The sequence below is a fragment of the Oncorhynchus mykiss genome, chromosome 26 (assembly GCF_013265735.2).
Source record: "Oncorhynchus mykiss isolate Arlee chromosome 26, USDA_OmykA_1.1, whole genome shotgun sequence".
NCBI classification, from domain to species: Eukaryota; Metazoa; Chordata; class Actinopteri; order Salmoniformes; family Salmonidae; genus Oncorhynchus; species Oncorhynchus mykiss.
Window position 1 is genome coordinate 1,010,358 of NC_048590.1, and position 21,652 is coordinate 1,032,009.

Here is a 21,652-nt window from a genome sequence, read left to right on the forward strand (position 1 = left end):
GGGGAAGTCTAGAGGTGGATACAGGGAACAGGGGAAGTCTAGAGTTGGATACAGGACACAGGGGAAGTCTAGAGGTGGATACAGGACACAGGGGAAGTCTAGAGGTGGATACAGGGAACAGGGGAAGTCTAGAGGGGGATACCGGACACAGGGGAAGTCTAGAGGTGGATACAGGACACAGGGAAATTCTAGAGTTGGATACAGGACACAGGGGAAGTCTAAAGGTGGAAACAGGGGAAAATCTAGAGGTGGAAACAGGGGTTTCTAGAGGTGGATACAGGGATCAGGGGAAGTCTAGAGGTGGATACAGGAAACAGGGGAATTCTAGAGGTGGAAAAGGACACAGGGGAAGTCTAGAGGTGGATAAAGGATACAGGGGAAGTCTAGAGGTGGATACAGGGCACAGGGGAAGTCTATAGGTGGATACAGGACACAGGGGAAGTCTAGAGGTGAAAACAGGAACCAGGGGACGTCTAGAGGTGGAAACATGAATCAGGGGAAGTCTAGAGGTGGATACAGGACACAGGGGAAGTCTAGAGGTGGATAAAGGACACAGGGGAAGTCGAGAGGTGGATACAGGACACAGGGTAAGTCTAGAGGTGGATACAGGAGAAAGGGGAAGTCTAGAGGTGGATACAGGACACAGGGGAAGTCTAGAGGTGGAAACAGGGTAAGTCTAGAGGTGGATACAGGGAACAGGGGAAGTCTAGAGGTGGATACAGGGAACAGGGGAAGTCTAGAGGTGGAAACAGGACACAGGGGAAGTCTAGAGGTGGATAAAGGATAAAGGGGAAGTCTAGAGGTGGATACAGGACACAGGTGAAGTTTATAGGTGGATACAGGACGCAGGGGAAGTCTAGAGGTGGAAACATGGACCAGGGGACGTCTAGAGGTGGAAACGGGACACAGGGGAAATCTAGAGGTGGATACAGGACACAGGGGAAGTCTAGAGGTGGATACAGGACACAGGGGAAGTCTAGAGGTGGATACAGGACACAGTGGAAGTCTAGAGGTGGAAACAGGATACAGGGGAAGTCTAGAGGTGGAAACAAAAACCAGGGGACGTCTAGAGGTGGAAACAGGACACAGGGGAAGTCTAGAGGTGGATACAGGACACAGGGGAAGTCTAGAGGTGGATACAGGACACAGGGGAAGTCTAGAGGTGGATACAGGAAACAAGTGAAGTCTAGAGGTGGATACAGGACACAGGTGAAGTCTAAAGGTGGAAACAGGGGAAAATCTAGAGGTGGAAACAGGGGAATTCTAGAGGTGGATAAAGGGAACAGGGGAAGTCTAGAGGTGGATACAGGAAACAGGGGAAGTCTAGAGGTGGAAACAGGGGATGTCTAGAGGTGGAAACAGGGAGTGTCTAGAGGTGGATACAGGGAACAGGGGAAGTCTAGAGGTGGATACAGGGATCAGGGGAAGTCTAGAGGTGGATACAGGGAACAGGGGAAGTCTAGAGTTGGATACAGGAAACAGGGGAAGTCTAGAGGTGGATACAGGACACAGGTGAAGTTTATAGGTGGATACAGGACGCAGGGGAAGTCTAGAGGTGGAAACATGGACCAGGGGACGTCTAGAGGTGGAAACGGGACACAGGGGAAATCTAGAGGTGGATACAGGACACAGGGGAAGTCTAGAGGTGGATACAGGACACAGGGGAAGTCTAGAGGTGGATACAGGACACAGTGGAAGTCTAGAGGTGGAAACAGGATACAGGGGAAGTCTAGAGGTGGAAACAAAAACCAGGGGACGTCTAGAGGTGGAAACAGGACACAGGGGAAGTCTAGAGGTGGATACAGGACACAGGGGAAGTCTAGAGGTGGATACAGGACACAGGGGAAGTCTAGAGGTGGATACAGGAAACAAGTGAAGTCTAGAGGTGGATACAGGACACAGGTGAAGTCTAAAGGTGGAAACAGGGGAAAATCTAGAGGTGGAAACAGGGGAATTCTAGAGGTGGATAAAGGGAACAGGGGAAGTCTAGAGGTGGATACAGGAAACAGGGGAAGTCTAGAGGTGGAAACAGGGGATGTCTAGAGGTGGAAACAGGGAGTGTCTAGAGGTGGATACAGGGAACAGGGGAAGTCTAGAGGTGGATACAGGGATCAGGGGAAGTCTAGAGGTGGATACAGGGAACAGGGGAAGTCTAGAGTTGGATACAGGAAACAGGGGAAGTCTAGAGGTGGATACAGGACACAGGGGAAGTCTAGAGGTGGATACAGGTAACAGGGGAAGTCTAGAGGTGGATACAGGACACAGGGAAAGTCTAGAGGTGGATACAGGACACAGGGATATTCTAGAGTTGAATACAGGACACAGGGGAAGTCTAAAGGTGGAAACAGGGGAAAATCTAGAGGTGGAAACAGGGGAATTCTAGAGGTGGATACAGGGAACAGGGGAAGTCTAGAGGTGGATACAGGAAACAGGGGAAGTCTAGAGGTGGAAACAGGACACAGGGGAAGTCTATAGGTGGATAAAGGATACAGGGAAGTCTAGAGGTGGATACAGGGCACAGGGGAAGTCTATAGGTGGATACAGGACACAGGGGAAGTCTAGAGGTGAAAACAGGAACCAGGGACGTCTAGAGGTGGAAACATGAATCAGGGGAAGTCTAGAGGTGGATACAGGACACAGGGGAAGTCTAGAGGTGGATACAGGACACAGGGGAGGTCTAGAGGTGGATACAGGACACAGGGGAAGTCTAGAGGTGGATACAGGACACAGGGGAAGTCTAGAGGTGGAAACAGGACACAGGGGAAGTCTAGAGGTGGAAACAAAAACCAGGGGACGTCTAGAGGTGGAAACAGGACACAGGGGAAGTCTAGAGGTGGATACAGGACACAGGGGAAGTCTAGAGGTGGATACAGGACACAGGGGAAGTCTAGAGGTGGAAACAGGGGAAGTCTAGAGGTGGAAACAGGGTAGGTCTAGAGGTGGATACAGGGAACAGGGGAAGTCTAGAGGTGGATACAGGGGTCAGGGGAAGTCTAGAGGTGGATACATGGAACAGGGGAAGTCTAGAGGTGGATACAGGGAACAGGGGAAGTCTAGAGGTGGATACAGGACACAATGGAAGTCTAGAGGTGGATACAGGGAACAGGGGAAGTCTAGAGGTGGATACAGGACACGGGAAGTCTAGAGGTGGATACAGGACACAGGGAAATTCTAGAGGTGGATACAGGACACAGGGGAAGTCTAAAGGTGGAAACAGGGGAAAATCTAGAGGTGGAAACAGGGGAATTCTAGAGGTGGATACAGGGCACAGGGGAAGTTTATAGGTGGATACAGGACACAGGGGAAGTCTAGAGTTGGAAACAGGGACCAGGGGACGTCTAGAGGTGGAAACGGGACACATGGGAAGTCTAGAGGTGGATACAGGACACAGGGGAAGTTTATAGGTGAATACAGGACACGGGGGAAGTCTAGAGGTGGATACAGGACACAGGGGAAGTCTAGAGGTGGATACAGGACACAGGGGAAGTCTAGAGGTGGAAACAGGACACAGGGGAAGTCTAGAGGTGGAAACAAAAACCAGGGGACGTCTAGAGGTGGAAACAGGACACAGGGGAAGTCTAGAGGTGGATACAGGACACAGGGGAAGTCTAGAGGTGGATACAGGACACAGGGGAAGTCTAGAGGTGGATACAGGAAACAAGTGAAGTCTATAGGTGGATACAGGACACAGGGGAAGTCTAGCGGTGGATACACGACACAGGGGAAGTCTAGAGGTGGAAACAGGGGGAGTCTATAGGTGGAAACAGGACACAAGGGAAGTCTAGAGGTGGAAACAGGTGAAGTCTAGAGGTGGAAACAGGACACAGGGGAAGTCTAGAGGTGGATACAGGACACAGGGTAAGTCTAGAGGTGGATACAGGGAACAGGGGAAGTCTAGAGGTGGATACACGGAACAGGGGAAGTCTAGAGGTGGATACAGGGAACAGGGGAAGTCTAGAGGTGGAAACAGGACACAGGGGAAGTCTAGAGGTGGATACAGGGAACAGGGGAAGTCTAGATGTGGATACAGGACACAGGGGAGGTCTAGAGGTGGATACAGGACACAGGGAAATTCTAGAGGTGGATACAGGACACAGGGGAAGTCTAAAGGTGGAAACAGGGGAAATCTAGAGGTGGAAACAGAGAATTCTAGAGGTGGATACAGGGAACAGGGGAAGTCTAGAGGTGGATACAGGACACAGGGGGAGTCTAGAGGTGGAAACAGGACACAAGAGAAGTCTAGAGGTGGATAAAGGATACAGGGGAAGTCTAGAGGTGGATACAGGACACAGGGGAAGTCTATAGGTGGATACAGGCCACAGGGGAAGTCTAGAGGTGGATACAGGACACAGGGGAAGTCTAGAGGTGCATACTGGACACAGGGGAAGTCTAGAGGTGGAAACAGGGAGAGTCTAGAGGTGGAAACAAGACACAAGGGAAGTCTAGAGTTGGAAACAGGGCACAGGGGAAGTCTAGATGTGGATACAGGACACAGGGGAAGTCTAGAGGTGGATACAGGGCACAGGGGAAGTCTAGAGGTGGATACATGACACGGGGGAAGTCTAGAGGTGGAAACAGGAACCAGGGGACGTCTAGAGGTGGAAACAGGATACAGGGGAAGTCTAGAGGTGGATACAGGACACAGGGGAAGTCTAGAGGTGGATACAGGACACAGGGGAAGTCTAGAGGTGGAAACAGGGAGTGTCTAGAGGTGGAAACAAGACACAAGGGAAGTCTAGAGGTGGAAACAGGGGAAGTCTAGAGGTGGAAACAGGACACAGGGGAAGTCTAGAGGTGGATACAGAACACAGGGGAAGTCTAGAGGTGGAAACAGGGACCAGGGAAGTATAGAGGTGGAAACAGGACACAGGGGAAGTCTAGAGATGGATCCAGTCTAGAGGTAGATAAAGGACAGGGAAGTCAGAATGACATTTCTGCAGTCTTAATCTGGATTAATCTGTCATGAGGACATACACACACAGAGAGGATTGCTACCAGTGTCAACTAGTACACACAGGAACTACTCTGGCTGTACGCCCACTCTCTCTCCGTACTCTCTGTCTGTCTTCGTGAGAGACTAGGGAGTGACAGTCATCCTGTGAGCCATAAAGAAACATGCTGGGTCTGACTGACAGACAGACAGACAGACAGACACTGGCTAGACACAGAGTAATGAACACCTTGGAGGAAAAGGCCAGACTCCTGTAATCTCTGTCAGTGTTATAGAACAGGAAGAAGTAGGTTCCTGGTTCAATCAGAGAACACACGTCGGTTATCCAGTGACCACACATTATCTCTGCGTCATTGATGTCATCATTCACATGACATCAAAATGGCGTCACAGACGAGACATGGGGCTCAGCACATTGAATGAGCAGTACTCAAATCAAATCAAATGTATTTATATAGCCCTTCGTACATCAGCTGATATCTCAAAGTACTGTATCGAAACCCAGCCTAAAACCCCAAACAGCAAGCAATGCAGGTGTAGAAGCACGTTGGCTAGGAAAAACTCCCTAGAAAGGCCAAAACCTAGGAAGAAACCTAGAGAGGAACCAGGCTATGAGGGGTGGCCAGTCCTCTTCTGGCTGTGCCGGGTGGAGATTATAACAGAACATGGCCAAGATGTTCAAATGTTCATAAATGACCAGCATTGCCAAATAATAGGTCTGGGACAGGTAGCACGTCCGGTGAACAGGTCAGGATTCCATAGCCGCAGGCAGAACAGTTGAAACTGGAACAGCAGCATGGCCAGGTGGACTGGGGACAGCAAGGAGTCATCATGTCAGGTAGTCCTGAGGCATGGTCTTAGGTCTCAGGTCCTCTGAGAAAGAGAGAAAGAAAGAGAATTAGAGAGAGCACACTTAAATTCACACAGGACACCGAATAGGACAGGAGAAGTACTCCAGATATAACAAACTGACCCTAGCCCCCCGACACATAAACTACTGCAGCATAAATATTGGAGGCTGAGACAGGAGGGGTCAGGAGACACTGTGGCCCCATCTGATGATACCCCCGGACAGGGCCAAACAGGAAGGATATAACCCCACCCACTTTGCCAAAGCATAGCCCCCACACCACTATAGGGATATCTTCAACCACCAACTTAACATCCTGAGACAAGGCCGAGTATAGCCCACAAAGATCTCCGGCACGGCACAACCCAAGGGGGGGGGCGCCAACCCAGGCAGGAAGATCACATCAGTGACTCAACCCAGTCAAGTGACTCAGCCCTCCTAGGGACGGCATGGAAGAGCCCCAGTAAGCCAGTGACTCAGCCCCTGTAATAGAGTTAGAGGCAGAGAATCCCAGTGGAAAGAGGGGAACCGGCCAGGCAGAGACAGCAAGGGCGGTTCGTTGCTCCAGAGCCTTTCCGTTCACCTTCCCACTCCTGGGCCAGACTACACTCAATCATATGACCCACTGAAGAGATGAGTCTTCAGTAAAGACTTAAAGGTTGAGACCGAGTTTGCGTCTCTCACATGGGTAGGCAGACCATTCCATAAAAATGGAGCTCTATAGGAGAAAGCCCTGCCTCCAGCTGTTTGCTTAGAAATTCTAGGGACAATTAGGAGGCCTGCGTATTGTGACCGTAGCGTACGTGTAGGTATGTACGGCAGGACCAAATCAGAGAGATAGGTAGGAGCAAGCCCATGTAATGCTTTGTAGGTTAGCAGTAAAACCTTGAAATCAGCCCTTGCTTTGACAGGAAGCCAGTGTAGGGAGGCTAGCACTGGAGTAATATGATCAAACATTTTGGTTCTAGTCAGGATTCTAGCAGCCCTATTTAGCACTAACTAAAGTTTATTAAGTGCTTTATCCGGGTAGCCGGAAAGTAGAGCATTGCAGTAGTATATCCTAGAAGTAACAAAAGCACAGATGAATTGATGACAGACTCTAACGTTGTAGGGTAACCTTGCAGAGTTAAATGATCTGCATCATTTTTGGACAGAAAGTTTCTGATACTCTACTATTCCCTACTGTATTGAACTGTACTCTACTGTTCTCTACTGTACTGTACTGTACTGTACTCTACTGTTCTCTACTGTACTGTACTGTACTCTACTGTTCTGTACTGTACTGTACTCTACTGTTCTGTACTCTACTGTACTGTACTGTACTCTACTGTTCTGTACTGTACTGTACTCTACTGTTCTGTACTCTACTGTACTGTACTGTACTCTACTGTTCTGTACTGTACTGTTCTGTACTGTACTGTTCTGTACTGTACTGTACTCTACTGCTCTGTACTGTACTGTACTGTACTGTACTGTACTGTACTGTACTGTACTGCACTGTACTCTACTGTTCCCTACTGAATTGTACTCTACTGTTCTATACTGAACTGTACTGTACTGTACTCTACTGTTCTGTTCTGTACTGTACTGTACTGTACTGTACTCTACTGAACTGTACTGTACTGTACTCTACTGTTCTGTACTCTACTGTACTCTACTCTACTGTACTCTACTGTACTCTACTGTTCTCTACTGTACTGTACTGTACTCTACTGTTCTGTACTGTACTGTACTGTACTGTACTCTACTGTACTCTACTGTTCTCTACTGTACTCTACTATTCCCTTCTGAACTGTGGGGTACCAGTACAGAGTCAATATGGAGGCTATATACAGGGGGTACCGGTACAGAGTCAATGTGGAGGCTACATACAGGGGGTACCGGTACCGCGTCAATGTGGAGGCTATATACAGGGGGTACCGGTACAGAGTCAATGTGGAGGCTATATACAGGGGGTACCGGTACAGAGTCAATGTGGAGGCTATATACAGGGGGTACCGGTACAGAGTCAATGTGGAGGCTATATACAGGGGGTACCGGTACAGAGTCAATGTGGAGGCTATATACAGGGGGTACCGGTACAGAGTCAATGTGGAGGCTATATACAGGGGGTACCGGTACAGAGTCAATATGGAGGCTATATACAGGGGGTACCGGTACAGAGTCAATGTGGAGGCTACATACAGGGGGTACCGGTACCGCGTCAATGTGGAGGCTATATACAGGGGGTAACGGTACAGAGTCAATGTGGAGGCTATATACAGGGGGTACCGGTACAGAATCAATGTAGAGGCTACATACAGGGGGTACCGGTACCGCGTCAATGTGGAGGCTATATACAGGGTGTACCGGTACAGAGTCAATGTGGAGGCTATATACAGGGGGTACCGGTACAGAGTCAATGTGGAGGCTATATACAGGGGGTACCGGTACAGAGTCAATGTGGAGGCTATATACAGGGGTTACCGGTACCGCGTCAATGTGGATGCTATATACAGGGGGTACCGGTACCGCGTCAATGTGGAGGCTACATACAGGGGGTACCGGTACTGCGTCAATGTAGAGGCTATATACAGGAGGTACCGCGTCAATGTGGAGGCTACATACAGGAGGTACCGTGTCAATGTGGAGGCTACATACAGGAGGTACCGGGTCAATATGGATGCTATATACAGGGGGTACCGGTACCGCGTCAATGTGGAGGCTACATACAGGGGGTACCGGTACTGCGTCAATGTGGAGGCTACATACAGGAGGTACCGCGTCAATGTGGAGGCTACATACATGAGGTACCGGGTCAATGTGGAGGCTACATACAGGAGGTACCGCGTCAATGTGGAGGCTACATACAGGAGGTACCGGGTCAATGTGGAGGCTATATACAGGGGTACCGGTAACCCATACTGGTTACCACAGGAAAACTAATGGTAAACACTGTGACAACCAACCCATACTGGTTACCACAGGAAAACTAATGGTAAACACTGTGACAACCAACCCATACTGGTTACCACAGGAAAACTAATGGTAAACACTGTGACAACCAACCCATACTGGACAACCAACCCATACTGGTTACCACAGGAAAACTAATGGTAAACACTGTGACAACCAACCCATACTGGTTACCACAGGAACATTAATGGTAAACACTGTGACAACCACCCCATACTGGTTACCACAGGAAAACTAATGGTAAACACTGTGACGACCACCCCATACTGGTTACCACAGGAAAACTAATGGTAAACACTGTGACAACCAACCCATACTGGTTACCACAGGAAAACTAATGGTAAACACTGTGACAACCAACCCATACTGGTTACCACAGGAAAACTAATGGTACTAACCAACCCATAATGTGTGACATCCAACTCCACTATGGAGTTGGTTACCACAGGTGGACAGAGTGTGTTTGGTGGCTGATGTCTCCATGTTAGATTAAGATATGAGGATAGTAAAGGTCCCCATTTCAACCCAACGCCTTGGTCTTTCTCTTGTTATTGAAAATATATACTGGTGCTGAGTAATACCAACCAACTCCGCTCTCCCCTTCTAAACAGGTCTGTCTGGTGCTGAGTAATACCAACCAACTCCGCTCTCCCCTTCTAAACAGGTCTGTCTGGTGCTGAGTAATACCAACCAACTCCGCTCTCCCCTTCTAAACAGGTCTGTCTGGTGTCTGGTGTACAGGTTGGACAGGTCTGTCTGGTGTACAGTCTGGGCAGGTCTGTCTGGTGTCTGGTGTACAGGTTAGACAGGTCTGTCTGGTGCTGAGTAATACCAACCAACTCCGCTCTCCCCTTCTAAACAGGTCTGTCTGGTGTACAGGTTAGACAGGTCTGTCTGGTGTACAGTCTGGGCAGGTCTGTCTGGTGTCTGGTGTACAGGTTAGACAGGTCTGTCTGGTGTCTGATGTACAGGTTGGACAGGTCTGTCTGATGTACAGGTTGGACAGGTCTGTCTGGTGTACAGTTTGGACAGGTCTGTCTGGTGTACAGTTTGGACAGGTCTGTCTGGTGTCTGGTGTACAGTTTGGATAGGTCTGTCTGGTGTCTGATGTACAGGTTGGACAGGTCTGTCTGATGTACAGGTTGAACAGGTCTGTCTGGTGTACAGTTTGGACAGGTCTGTCTGGTGTACAGTTTGGACAGGTCTGTCTGGTGTACAGTTTGGACAGGTCTGTCTGGTGTCTGGTGTACAGTTTGGATAGGTCTGTCTGGTGTCTGATGTACAGGTTGGACAGGTCTGTCTGATGTACAGGTTGGACAGGTCTGTCTGATGTACAGGTTGGAGAGGTCTGTCTGGTGTACAGGTTGGACAGGCCTGTCTGGTGTACAGTTTGGACAGGTCTGTCTAGTGTACAGTTTGGACAGGTCTGTCTGGTGTACAGTTTAGACAGGTCTGTCCGGTGTACAGTTTGGATAGGTCTGTCTGGTGTACTGTTTGGACAGGTCTGTCTGGTGTCTGATGTACAGTTTGCATGAAAAGTATTTAACTACATTTCTCTAGTCATGCTGAGGCATAATTGAGGACATTTGAAGTTCGCCTCGTCATGAATTATAAATATGTTTTCTCTCTTCCAGGTCCAGCACGAGGCCTTGCACATCTGTTTACCAGGAGAGAGAGCCCTGTCACAAGAGATAGAGTCCTTCCACCACAGCTACTGAGGCCTTATCTAACACGGTATCAGGACCATTCTGCAGAGGAACCACCATTAATAACAACCTGACAGTTTCAGTTGTTTGGAGTAAAGGATCAGAAGTCATTGAGAGCAAGACAGTGTCCCTGCCAAGAATTATGCCAATATAGCCTTCTCAGTATCTCCAGCAGACAACCACTCTAGAGGTGCTAACATAGTCCCTCTCCAGCAGTAACCATGGACGACCATTGGCAGAACAATGTGAACCAGCAGGGCACTGAGATCCCCACCTACGGGGAGGGAGGCGGCCAGGAGTACCCCTACCAGGCTGACTTCCCCCAGCAGGAGGGTGGGGGGGACGAGGATGCTAGGAGTGATGCCACGGAAGGTCACGATGAGGATGCAGAGGCGATGTACGAAGGAGAGTACCAGGGAATCCCCCACCCTGACGAGATCAAGGCGGCCCAGCGGGCGGCCAGGGCCGAGGCCAGGAAGAAGGCCAGGCTGGCAGCAGCGATGCCGGATGAGGAGGACCTGGCAGAACAGTATGAGAACATCATGGAGGACTGTGGGCACGGTCGTTTCCAGTGGACCCTGTTTATCGTGCTGGGCATGGCGCTGATGGCGGATGGCGTGGACGGATTTGTGGTGGGCTTCGTGTTGCCCAGCGCCGAGAAGGACATGTGCATATCCAACGCCAACAAGGGCATGCTGGGTAAGTCACAGTTAAAAGTTATTTGGGGGCGGCTCAATAAAACCTGTTGTTATGGAACACCTTCTGAGAATGGTTCTTCTAAACTGTTTAAAACTTCTTTGGGATAGGGGGCGGTACTTTGACATCTGGATGAAAAGCCCAAAGTAAACTGCCTGCTACTCAGGCCCAGAAGCTAGGATATGCATATAATTGGTAGATTTGGATAGAAAACACTCTAAAGTATAACAGAACTGAAATGGCAGGCGAAACCCCGAGGACAAACCATCCCCCCCAAAGAAATTCAGCATAACACTGATTTCAATGGCTGGCATTTTTATTTTAGGGTGAAATCCTCCCTGATTGCAGTTCCTAGCGCTTCCACTAGATGTCAACAGTCTTTAGAAAGAGTTTCAGGCTGTTTTTTGGAAAAATAACCCCTCCCCCAGCCCCAGGCCCTCCCCCAGCCCCTCCCCCAGCCCCTGCCCCAGCCCCAGGCCCTCCCCCATCTCCTCCCCCAGCCACTCCCGCTGTGACTAGGATGTGACCTAGTTGAAGGCTAACTGTGATGCATCTAACTGTGATGCCTGAGGCCTGGTACAAGGACATACCGTTTGTAGAGGGGTAGCATTTCGAGGGATACTAATCCACAGTGAGGTGCACTGACAGCCCACCACAGCAACACATGCCGCTAGTCTAAGCTAAGCTGCTTACTCAACTGTAATTAGGGCTGTAGTATAAACCCAGGACAGTGGGGGCCTGAGAGACATGAGACATATACTGTAGCTGCTTCTCGCAACGACGGTCTACTGACACACACTAGTACTGATTTCCTCTCACTTCAGGTCAAAATGGCCGCCATGTTTTCCAAAACGTTTTAGAAAGGCAGACTGAGGCAGATCAAGAACAACATCTGCACTCTGATTGGAGGATTCAAAAAAATGACCCGCTCGTTAGCGCTGCCAATCAAAATGACCCACATAATAAAAAGTTGCTCATTTTCAATGTAAGATAGTTCGGTAACATTGCCCCTCAAAATTGCCAATGTATTATGGCCTTAAGAGGGTCGGCCAAGTACTGAATACTAGCTGATGAAATAAGAATATAATGTACAGGGGCTTTACTATGTACTGTATATTATGGTGTAATAAATGAGATCGCTGAATCCATAGGCTTTAATCTCTATAATACTCAGCATCATCTAGGAATCATTTTGTCAGTATATTAACGTCCAAATAGATTCCTCTATCTTCATTTAGAAGGTGTTGTTAATATCCAAATAGATTCCTCTATCTTCATTTAGAAGGTGTTGTTACTATGTTAATATCCAAATAGATTCCTCTATCTTCATTTAGAAGGTGTTGTTAATATCCAAATAGATTCCTCTATCTTCATTTAGAAGGTGTTGTTAATATCCAAATAGATTCCTCTATCTTCATTTAGAAGGTGTTGTTAATATCCAAATAGATTCCTCTATCTTCATTTAGAAGGTGTTGTTAATATCCAAATAGATTCCTCTATCTTCATTTAGAAGGTGTTGTTACTATGTTAATATCCAAATAGATTCCTCTATCTTCATTTAGAAGGTGTTGTTACTATCCAAATAGATTCCTCTATCTTCATTTAGAAGGTGTTGTTACTATGTTAATATCCAAATAGATTCCTCTATCTTCATTTAGAAGGTGCTGTTAATATCCAAATAGATTCCTCTATCTTCATTTAGAAGGTGTTGTTAATATCCAAATATATTCCTCTATCTTCATTTAGAAGGTGTTGTTAATATCCAAATAGATTCCTCTATCTTCATTTAGAAGGTGTTGTTAATATCCAAATAGATTCCTCTATCTTCATTTAGAAGGTGTTGTTACTATCCAAATAGATTCCTCTATCTTCATTTAGAAGGTGTTGTTAATATCCAAATAGATTCCTCTATCTTCATTTAGAAGGTGTTGTTAATATCCAAATAGATTCCTCTATCTTCATTTAGAAGGTGTTGTTACTATGTTAATATCCAAATAGATTCCTCTATCTTCATTTAGAAGGTGTTGTTACAATGTTAATATCCAAATAGATTCCTCTATCTTCATTTAGAAGGTGCTGTTAATATCCAAATAGATTCCTCTATCTTCATTTAGAAGGTGTTGTTAATATCCAAATAGATTCCTCTATCTTCATTTAGAAGGTGTTGTTAATATCCAAATAGATTCCTCTATCTTCATTTAGAAGGTGTTGTTAATATCCAAATAGATTCCTCTATCTTCATTTAGAAGGTGTTGTTACTATGTTAATATCCAAATAGATTCCTCTATCTTCATTTAGAAGGTGTTGTTAATTAATATCCAAATAGATTCCTCTATCTTCATTTAGAAGGTGTTGTTACTATGTTAATATCCAAGTAGATTCCTCTATCTTCATTTAGAAGGCGTTGTTTTAACACAGATTTATGTCACTGTGTATTGCTAGATTTGCTTTGTTGCTCTGGATTCATTTCCGTGAATGTGGAGGAATTCACATGTCTTTTTTGGAAGGATATCTTCAAGAAGGACTTTCCCTTTTTCCTAATTCAGTAAGACCAGTTCAATAGGACAACGTGGCAAAGGGAGCCTCCTAGTGGAGGAGAGGACGCCCACTTTGCTGTGAGCCTTGAGCCACTGTGTAAAGTCTGGCAGGACAACATTACTCTACTGTGAGCCTTGAGCCACTGTGTAAAGTCTGGCAACACAACATTACTCTACTGTGAGCCTTGAGCCACTGTGTAAAGTCTGGCAACACAACATTACTCTACTATGAGCCTTGAGCCACTGTGTAAAGTCTGGCTGCACAACATTACTCTACTATGAGCCTTGAGCCACTGTGTAAAGTCTGGCTGCACAACATTACTCTACTGTGAGCCTTGAGCCACTGTGTAAAGTCTGGCAGCACAACATTACTCTACTATGAGCCTTGAGCCACTGTGTAAAGTCTGGCAGCACAACATTACTCTACTATGAGCCTTGAGCCACTGTGTAAAGTCTGGCAGCACAACATTACTCTACTATGAGCCTTGAGCCACTGTGTAAAGTCTGGCAGCACAACATTACTCTACTGTGAGCCTTGAGCCACTGTGTAAAGTCTGGCAACACAACATTACTCTGCTATGAGCCTTGAGCCACTGTGTAAAGTCTGGCAGCACAACATTACTCTACTATGAGCCTTGAGCCACTGTGTAAAGTCTGGCTGCACAACATTACTCTACTATGAGCCTTGAGCCACTGTGTAAAGTCTGGCAGCACAACATTACTCTACTATGAGCCTTGAGCCACTGTGTAAAGTCTGGCAACACAACATTACTCTACTATGAGCCTTGAGCCACTGTGTAAAGTCTGGCAGCACAACATTACTCTACTATGAGCCTTGAGCCACTGTGTAAAGTCTGGCAGCACAACATTACTCTACTATGAGCCTTGAGCCACTGTGTAAAGTCTGGCAGCACAACATTACTCTACTATGAGCCTTGAGCCACTGTGTAAAGTCTGGCTGCACAACATTACTCTACTATGAGCCTTGAGCCACTGTGTAAAGTCTGGCTGCACAACATTACTCTACTATGAGCCTTGAGCCACTGTGTAAAGTCTGGCTGCACAACATTACTCTACTATGAGCCTTGAGCCACTGTGTAAAGTCTGGCAGCACAACATTACTCTACTATGAGCCTTGAGCCACTGTGTAAAGTCTGGCAGCACAACATTACTCTACTATGAGCCTTGAGCCACTGTGTAAAGTCTGGCAGCACAACATTACTCTACTATGAGCCTTGAGCCACTGTGTAAAGTCTGGCTGCACAACATTACTCTACTATGAGCCTTGAGCCACTGTGTAAAGTCTGTCTGCACAACATTACTCTACTATGAGCCTTGAGCCACTGTGTAAAGTCTGGCTGCACAACATTACTGTACTATGAGCCTTGAGCCACTGTGTAAAGTCTGGCTGCACAACATTACTCTACTATGAGCCTTGAGCCACTGTGTAAAGTCTGGCAGCACAACATTACTCTACTATGAGCCTTGAGCCACTGTGTAAAGTCTGGCAGCACAACATTACTCTACTGTTGGCTTGATTGACAGACAGAATGAGATTAGGTTTGGGATGATATACTGTCCGTCCGTCCGTCCGTCTGTTTGTTTATGTCCCTGGCAGTACTAATACCTCTGTCTGTTTATGTCCCTGGCAGTACTAATACCTCTGTCTGTTTATGTCCCTGGCAGTACTAATACCTCTGTCTGTTTGTGTCCCTGGCAGTACTAATACCTCTGTCTGTCTATGTCCCTGGCAGTACTAATACCTCTGTCTGTTTATGTCCCTGGCAGTACTAATACCTCTGTCTGTTTATGTCCCTGGCAGTACTAATACCTCTGTCTGTTTATGTCCCTGGCAGTACTAATACCTCTGTCTGTTTATGTCCCTGGCAGTACTAATACCTCTGTCTGTTTATGTCCCTGGCAGTACTAATACCTCTGTCTGTTTATGTCCCTGGCAGTACTACTACCTCTGTCTGTTAATGTCCCTGGCAGTACTAATACCTCTGTCTGTCTATGTCCCTGGCAGTACTAATACCTCTGTCTGTTTATGTCCCTGGCAGTACTAATACCTCTGTTTGTTTATGTCCCTGGCAGTACTAATACCTCTGTCTGTTTATGTCCCTGGCAGTACTAATACCTCTGTCTGTTTATGTCCCTGGCAGTACTAATACCTCTGTCTGTCTATGTCCCTGGCAGTACTAATACCTCTGTCTGTTTATGTCCCTGGCAGTACTAATACCTCTGTCTGTTTATGTCCCTGGCAGTACTAATACCTCTGTCTGTCTATGTCCCTGGCAGTACTAATACCTCTGTCTGTTTATGTCCCTGGCAGTACTAATACCTCTGTCTGTTTATGTCCCTGGCAGTACTAATACCTCTGTCTCTCTCAATTCAATTCAATTTGCTTTATTGGAATGACGTAACAATGTACTGTACATATGAATATTGTCAACAGGACAACAACAATCAATACATTCAACAATAACAATAAGCACAGAGGACATGGTTGGTCTGTCAGACACTGTCCCTCATCTTATGGCAGGCAGCAACGTAGTGCTCTGCCAACCCACATAGAGGACATGGTTGGTCTGTCAGACACTGTCCCTCATCTTATGGCAGGCAGCAATGTAGTGCTCTGCCAACCCACATAGAGGACATGGTTGGTCTGTCAGACACTGTCCCTCATCTTATGGCAGGCAGCAATGTAGTGGTCTGTCAACCCACATAGAGGACATGGTTGGTCTGTCAGACACTGTCCCTCATCTTATGGCAGGCAGCAATGTAGTGCTCTGCCAACCCACATAGAGGACATGGTTGGTCTGTCAGACACTGTCCCTCATCTCATGGCAGGCAGCAATGTAGTGCGCTGCCAACCCACATAGAGGACATGGTTGGTCTGTCAGACACTGTCTCTCATCTTATGGCAGGCAGCAATGTAGTGCTCTGCCAACCCACATAGAGGACATGGTTGGTCTGTCAGACACTGTCCCTCATCTTATGGCAGGCAGCAATGTAGTGCGCTGCCAACCCACATAGAGGACATGGTTGGTCTGTCAGACACTGTCCCTCATCTTATGGCAGGCAGCAATGTAGTGCTCTGCCAACCCACATAGAGGACATGGTTGGTCTGTCAGACACTGTCCCTCATCTTATGGCAGGCAGCAATGTAGTGCGCTGCCAACCCACATAGAGGACATGGTTGGTCTGTCAGACACTGTCCCTCATCTTATGGCAGGCAGCAATGTAGTGCTTCCTCTGCTTCCTCCCCCAACAGGACGGGTAGCCTATCCCTCCCCCAACAGGACGGGTAGCCTATCCCTCCCCCAACAGGACGGGTAGCCTATCCCTCCCCCAACAGGACGGGTAGCCTATCCCTCCCCCAACAGGACGGGTAGCCTATCCCTCCCCCAACAGGACGGGTAGCCTATCCCTCCCCCAACAGGACAGGTAACCTATCCCTCCCCCAACAGGATGGGTAGCCTCTCCCTCCCCCAACAGGACGGGTAGCCTCTCCCTCCCCCAACAGGACGGGTAGCCTATCCCTCCCCCAACAGGACGGGTAGCCTATCCTCATCAGAGAGGTCTTTGAAACCTTAAATAAGGGTTTCAAATTTGAGGAAATGAAACTAATTGAATTAATTAATGAAACTACAATTTTAAACTAAATGTAACTAATTGTTTTATATTTTTGACATTTTGTCAGGAAATGCAGCTCCGTCTCAGGTTCTGCTGTGGTGCAGTGGAGTCACAGCCTTTCCTCTACAGGGAGCCAAGTTCTGCTGTGGTGCAGTGGTTGCACAGCCTTTCCACTACAGGGAGCCAGGTTCTGCTGTGGTGCAGTGGTTGCACAGCCTTTCCTCTACAGGGAGCCATGTTCTGCTGTGGTGCAGTGGTTGCACAGCCTTTCCTCTACAGGGAGCCAGGTTCTGCTGTGGTGCAGTGGTTGCACAGCCTTTCCTCTACAGGGAGCCAGGTTCTGCTGTGGTGCAGTGGTTGCACAGCCTTTCCTCTACAGGGAGCCAGGTTTTCCTGTGTCTACCCTTCTCAATGGCAAGGCTGTTCTCACTGAGCCTGTACGTTGTCAAATAGTTTTCCACGGTGTACCGTCGATTTAGGGCTAAATAGCACTGCATTTTGCTTTGTGATTGTGTTTCCCAATAAGCAATGTAGTTTTGTTTTGACTGTGTTGTAGTTTGTTTTATTCTGATTGATTGGGTGTTCTAGTCCTGAGGCTTCAGTGTGTTAGTAGAACAGGTTAGTGAACTCAGCCCCAGGACCAGCTGGATGAGGGGACTGAGGCTTTAGTGTGTTAGTAGAACGGGTTAGTGAACTCAGGACCAGCTGGATGAGCGGACTGAGGCTTCAGTGTGTTAGTAGAACAGGTTAGTGAACTCAGGACCAGCTGGATTAGGGGACTGAGGCTTTAGTGTGTTAGTAGAACGGGTTAGTGAACTCAGGACCAGCTGGATGAGCGGACTGAGGCTTCAGTGTGTTAGTAGAACAGGTTAGTGAACTCAGGACCAGCTGGATGAGGGGACTGAGGCTTCAGTGTGTTAGTAGAGCAGGTTAGTGAACTCAGCCCCAGGACCAGCTGGATGAGGGGACTGAGGCTTCAGTGTGTTAGTAGAACAGGTTAGTGAACTCAGCCCCAGGACCAGCTGGATGAGGGGACTGAGGCTTCAGTGTGTTAGTAGAACGGGTTAGTGAACTCAGCCCCAGGACCAGCTGGATGAGCGGACTGAGGCTTCAGTGTGTTAGTAGAGCAGGTTAGTGAACTCAGGCCCAGGACCAGCTGGATGAGGGGACTGAGGCTTCAGTGTGTTAGTAGAACAGGTTAGTGAACTCAGCCCCAGGACCAGCTGGATGAGGGGACTGAGGCTTCAGTGTGTTAGTAGAACGGGTTAGTGAACTCAGCCCCAGGACCAGCTGGATGAGCGGACTGAGGCTTCAGTGTGTTAGTAGAGCAGGTTAGTGAACTCAGGCCCAGGACCAGCTGGATGAGGGGACTGAGGCTTCAGTGTGTTAGTAGAACAGGTTAGTGAACTCAGCCCCAGGACCAGCTGGATGAGGGGACTGAGGCTTCAGTGTGTTAGTAGAACAGGTTAGTGAACTCAGCCCCAGGACCAGCTGGATGAGGGGACTGAGGCTTTAGTGTGTTAGTAGAACAGGTTAGTGAACTCAGGACCAGCTGGATGAGCGGACTGAGGCTTCAGTGTGTTAGTAGAACAGGTTAGTGAACTCAGGACCAGCTGGATGAGGGGACTGAGGCTTAAGTGTGTTAGTAGAACGGGTTAGTGAACTCAGGACCAGCTGGATGAGCGGACTGAGGCTTCAGTGTGTTAGTAGAACAGGTTAGTGAACTCAGGACCAGCTGGATGAGGGGACTGAGGCTTCAGTGTGTTAGTAGAGCAGGTTAGTGAACTCAGCCCCAGGACCAGCTGGATGAGGGGACTGAGGCTTCAGTGTGTTAGTAGAACAGGTTAGTGAACTCAGCCCCAGGACCAGCTGGATGAGGGGACTGAGGCTTCAGTGTGTTAGTAGAACGGGTTAGTGAACTCAGCCCCAGGACCAGCTGGATGAGCGGACTGAGGCTTCAGTGTGTTAGTAGAACAGGTTAGTGAACTCAGCCCCAGGACCAGCTGGATGAGGGGACTGAGGCTTCAGTGTGTTAGTAGAACGGGTTAGTGAACTCAGCCCCAGGACCAGCTGGATGAGCGGACTGAGGCTTCAGTGTGTTAGTAGAACAGGTTTGTGAACTCAGCCCCAGGACCAGCTGGATGAGGGGACTGAGGCTTCAGTGTGTTAGTAGAACAGGTTTGTGAACTCAGCCCCAGGACCAGCAGGATGAGCGGACTGAGGCTTCAGTGTGTTAGTAGAACAGGTTAGTGAACTCAGCCCCAGGACCAGCAGGATGAGCGGACTGAGGCTTCAGTGTGTTAGTAGAACAGGTTTGTGAACTCAGACCCAGGACCAGCTGGATGAGGGGACTCTTTTCTTTGCTCTGCTCTTGGCATTGCAGGGCTTGGTAATGATATGAGAGGGGGTCACTGTATTTTAGATGTTTCCCAAACTTAACTGCTCTTTTTTGAGTTTTTATTATTAGTGTATCTTGTCCTAATTCTGCCCTGCATGCATTGTTTGTAGTTTTCCTCTGGACATGTAGGAGAATCTTACAGAACTCTGCATGCAGGGTTTCAATTGGATGTTTGTCCTATTGGGTGAAATCTTGTTTTGCAAGTGGACCCCACACCTCGCTGCCATTAGGTGCAATTTGTTCAATGACACATTTGAATTTGTTTTTAAATTAAGTAGAATGCCCTGCATACTTCCTCTCTCAGTTCATTCACTGCCTCATTAAGGTGTCCAGTTGAGATTATTTTTAAACACAAGTAATTGTAGTGTGTACAGTACTCTATATATTTTGTACCAATTGAGATATATTTTGAGATATATTTTGTACCAATTTTGCACTAGTGAATTTGAGCATCTCATTTAGGATGACATTAGGTCTGCATGCATTTTAAATTTGAGGGTCTGAAGTTTCTTATACTCAGAGTTTGGGCTCCCGAGTGGTGCAGTGGTCTAAGGCACTACAGACCCTGGTTCAATACCAGTCCCATAGGGCTGCGCATCAATTGGTTACGTGTTTGGCCGGTGTAGGCCGTCACTGTAAATGAAAAATTCTTTGTTAACTGACTTGCCGAGTTAAATGAAGGTTAAATACAGCATTATAGAGCTCCTGGTCTGGGGATTGGTCAGCAATGGTAAATTTGATTGGTCAGTAATGGTCAGTTTGATTGGTCAGCAATGGTCAATTTGATTGGTCAGTAATGGTCAGATTGATTGGTCAGTAATGGTCAGTTTGATTGGTCAGTAATGGTCAGTTTGATTGGTCAGTAATGGTCAGTTTGATTGGTCAGTAATGGTCAGTTTGATTGGTCAGTAATGGTCAGTTTGATTGGTCAGTAATGGTCAGTTTGATTGGTCAGTAATGGTCAGTTTGATTAGTCAGTAATGGTCAGTTTGATTGGTCAGTAATGGTCAGTTTGATTGGTCAGTAATGGTCAGTTTGATTGGTCAGTAATGGTCAGTTTGATTGGCCTTTATATCTTTTATAACACGGTTCAACTTGTCATGAATTTGTTCTGCATCACTTTGAACAGTGTTGTAGAGAGTTTTATAATGGGTTATTAGTTTATAATGGGTGATTAGTTTTATAATGGGTTATTAGTTTAAAATGGGTGATTAATTTAATAATGGGTTATTAGTTTAAAATGGGTTATTAGTTTAATAATGGGTTATTAGTTTATAATGGGTAATTAGTTTAATAATGGGTTATTAGTTTATAATGGGTAATTAGTTTAATAATGGGTTATTAGTTTATAATGGGTTATTAGTTTAAAATGGGTGATTAGTTTTATAATGGGTTATTAGTTTATAATGAGTAATTAGTTTAATAATGGGTTATTAGTTTATAATGGGTAATTAGTTTAATAATGGGTTATTAGTTTATAATGGGTAATTAGTTTAATAATGGGTTATTAGTTTATAATGGGATATTCGTTTTATAATGAGTTATTAGTTTATAATGGGTAATTAGTTTAATAATGGGTTATTTGTCATGTACTGTCATGTTGTGTCTTGTCTCTGTCCTTTCCCTTCACCCTGTCTCCCTCTGCTGGTCGTTGTTAGGTTACCTTTTCTCCCCCGCTTTCTCCCAGCTGTTCCTTGTCTCCTCTAACTACCCATTCACCCCGTTTCCCACCTGTTCCCTTTTCCCCTCTGATTAGGTCCCTATATCTCTCTCTGTTTCTGTTCCTGTCCTTGTCGGATTCTTGTTTGTTGTGTTTCATGCCTGAGCCAGACTATCGTCATGTTTGCTGTAACCTTGTCCTGTCCTGTCGGAATCTGCCGGTCTATCTGAGCCTACCTATGTTTGGTTATTAAAGAAGCTCTG

General features: G+C 47.0%; 1 protein-coding gene across 2 annotated transcripts in view; it reads left to right on the forward strand.

The window, feature by feature from the left end:
* The window catches only part of LOC118944531 (synaptic vesicle glycoprotein 2B-like), a 106,476-nt gene that overhangs the window by 66,715 nt on the left and 18,109 nt on the right, over nt 1–21,652 (forward strand). For both annotated transcript variants that reach the window (XM_036964383.1, XM_036964384.1), the window contains exon 2: nt 10,391–11,161. In XM_036964383.1, coding sequence (XP_036820278.1) covers nt 10,684–11,161 — 478 coding nt within the window. In that variant the 5' untranslated portion in view covers nt 10,391–10,683. The remainder of the gene's footprint in view (nt 1–10,390; nt 11,162–21,652) is intronic.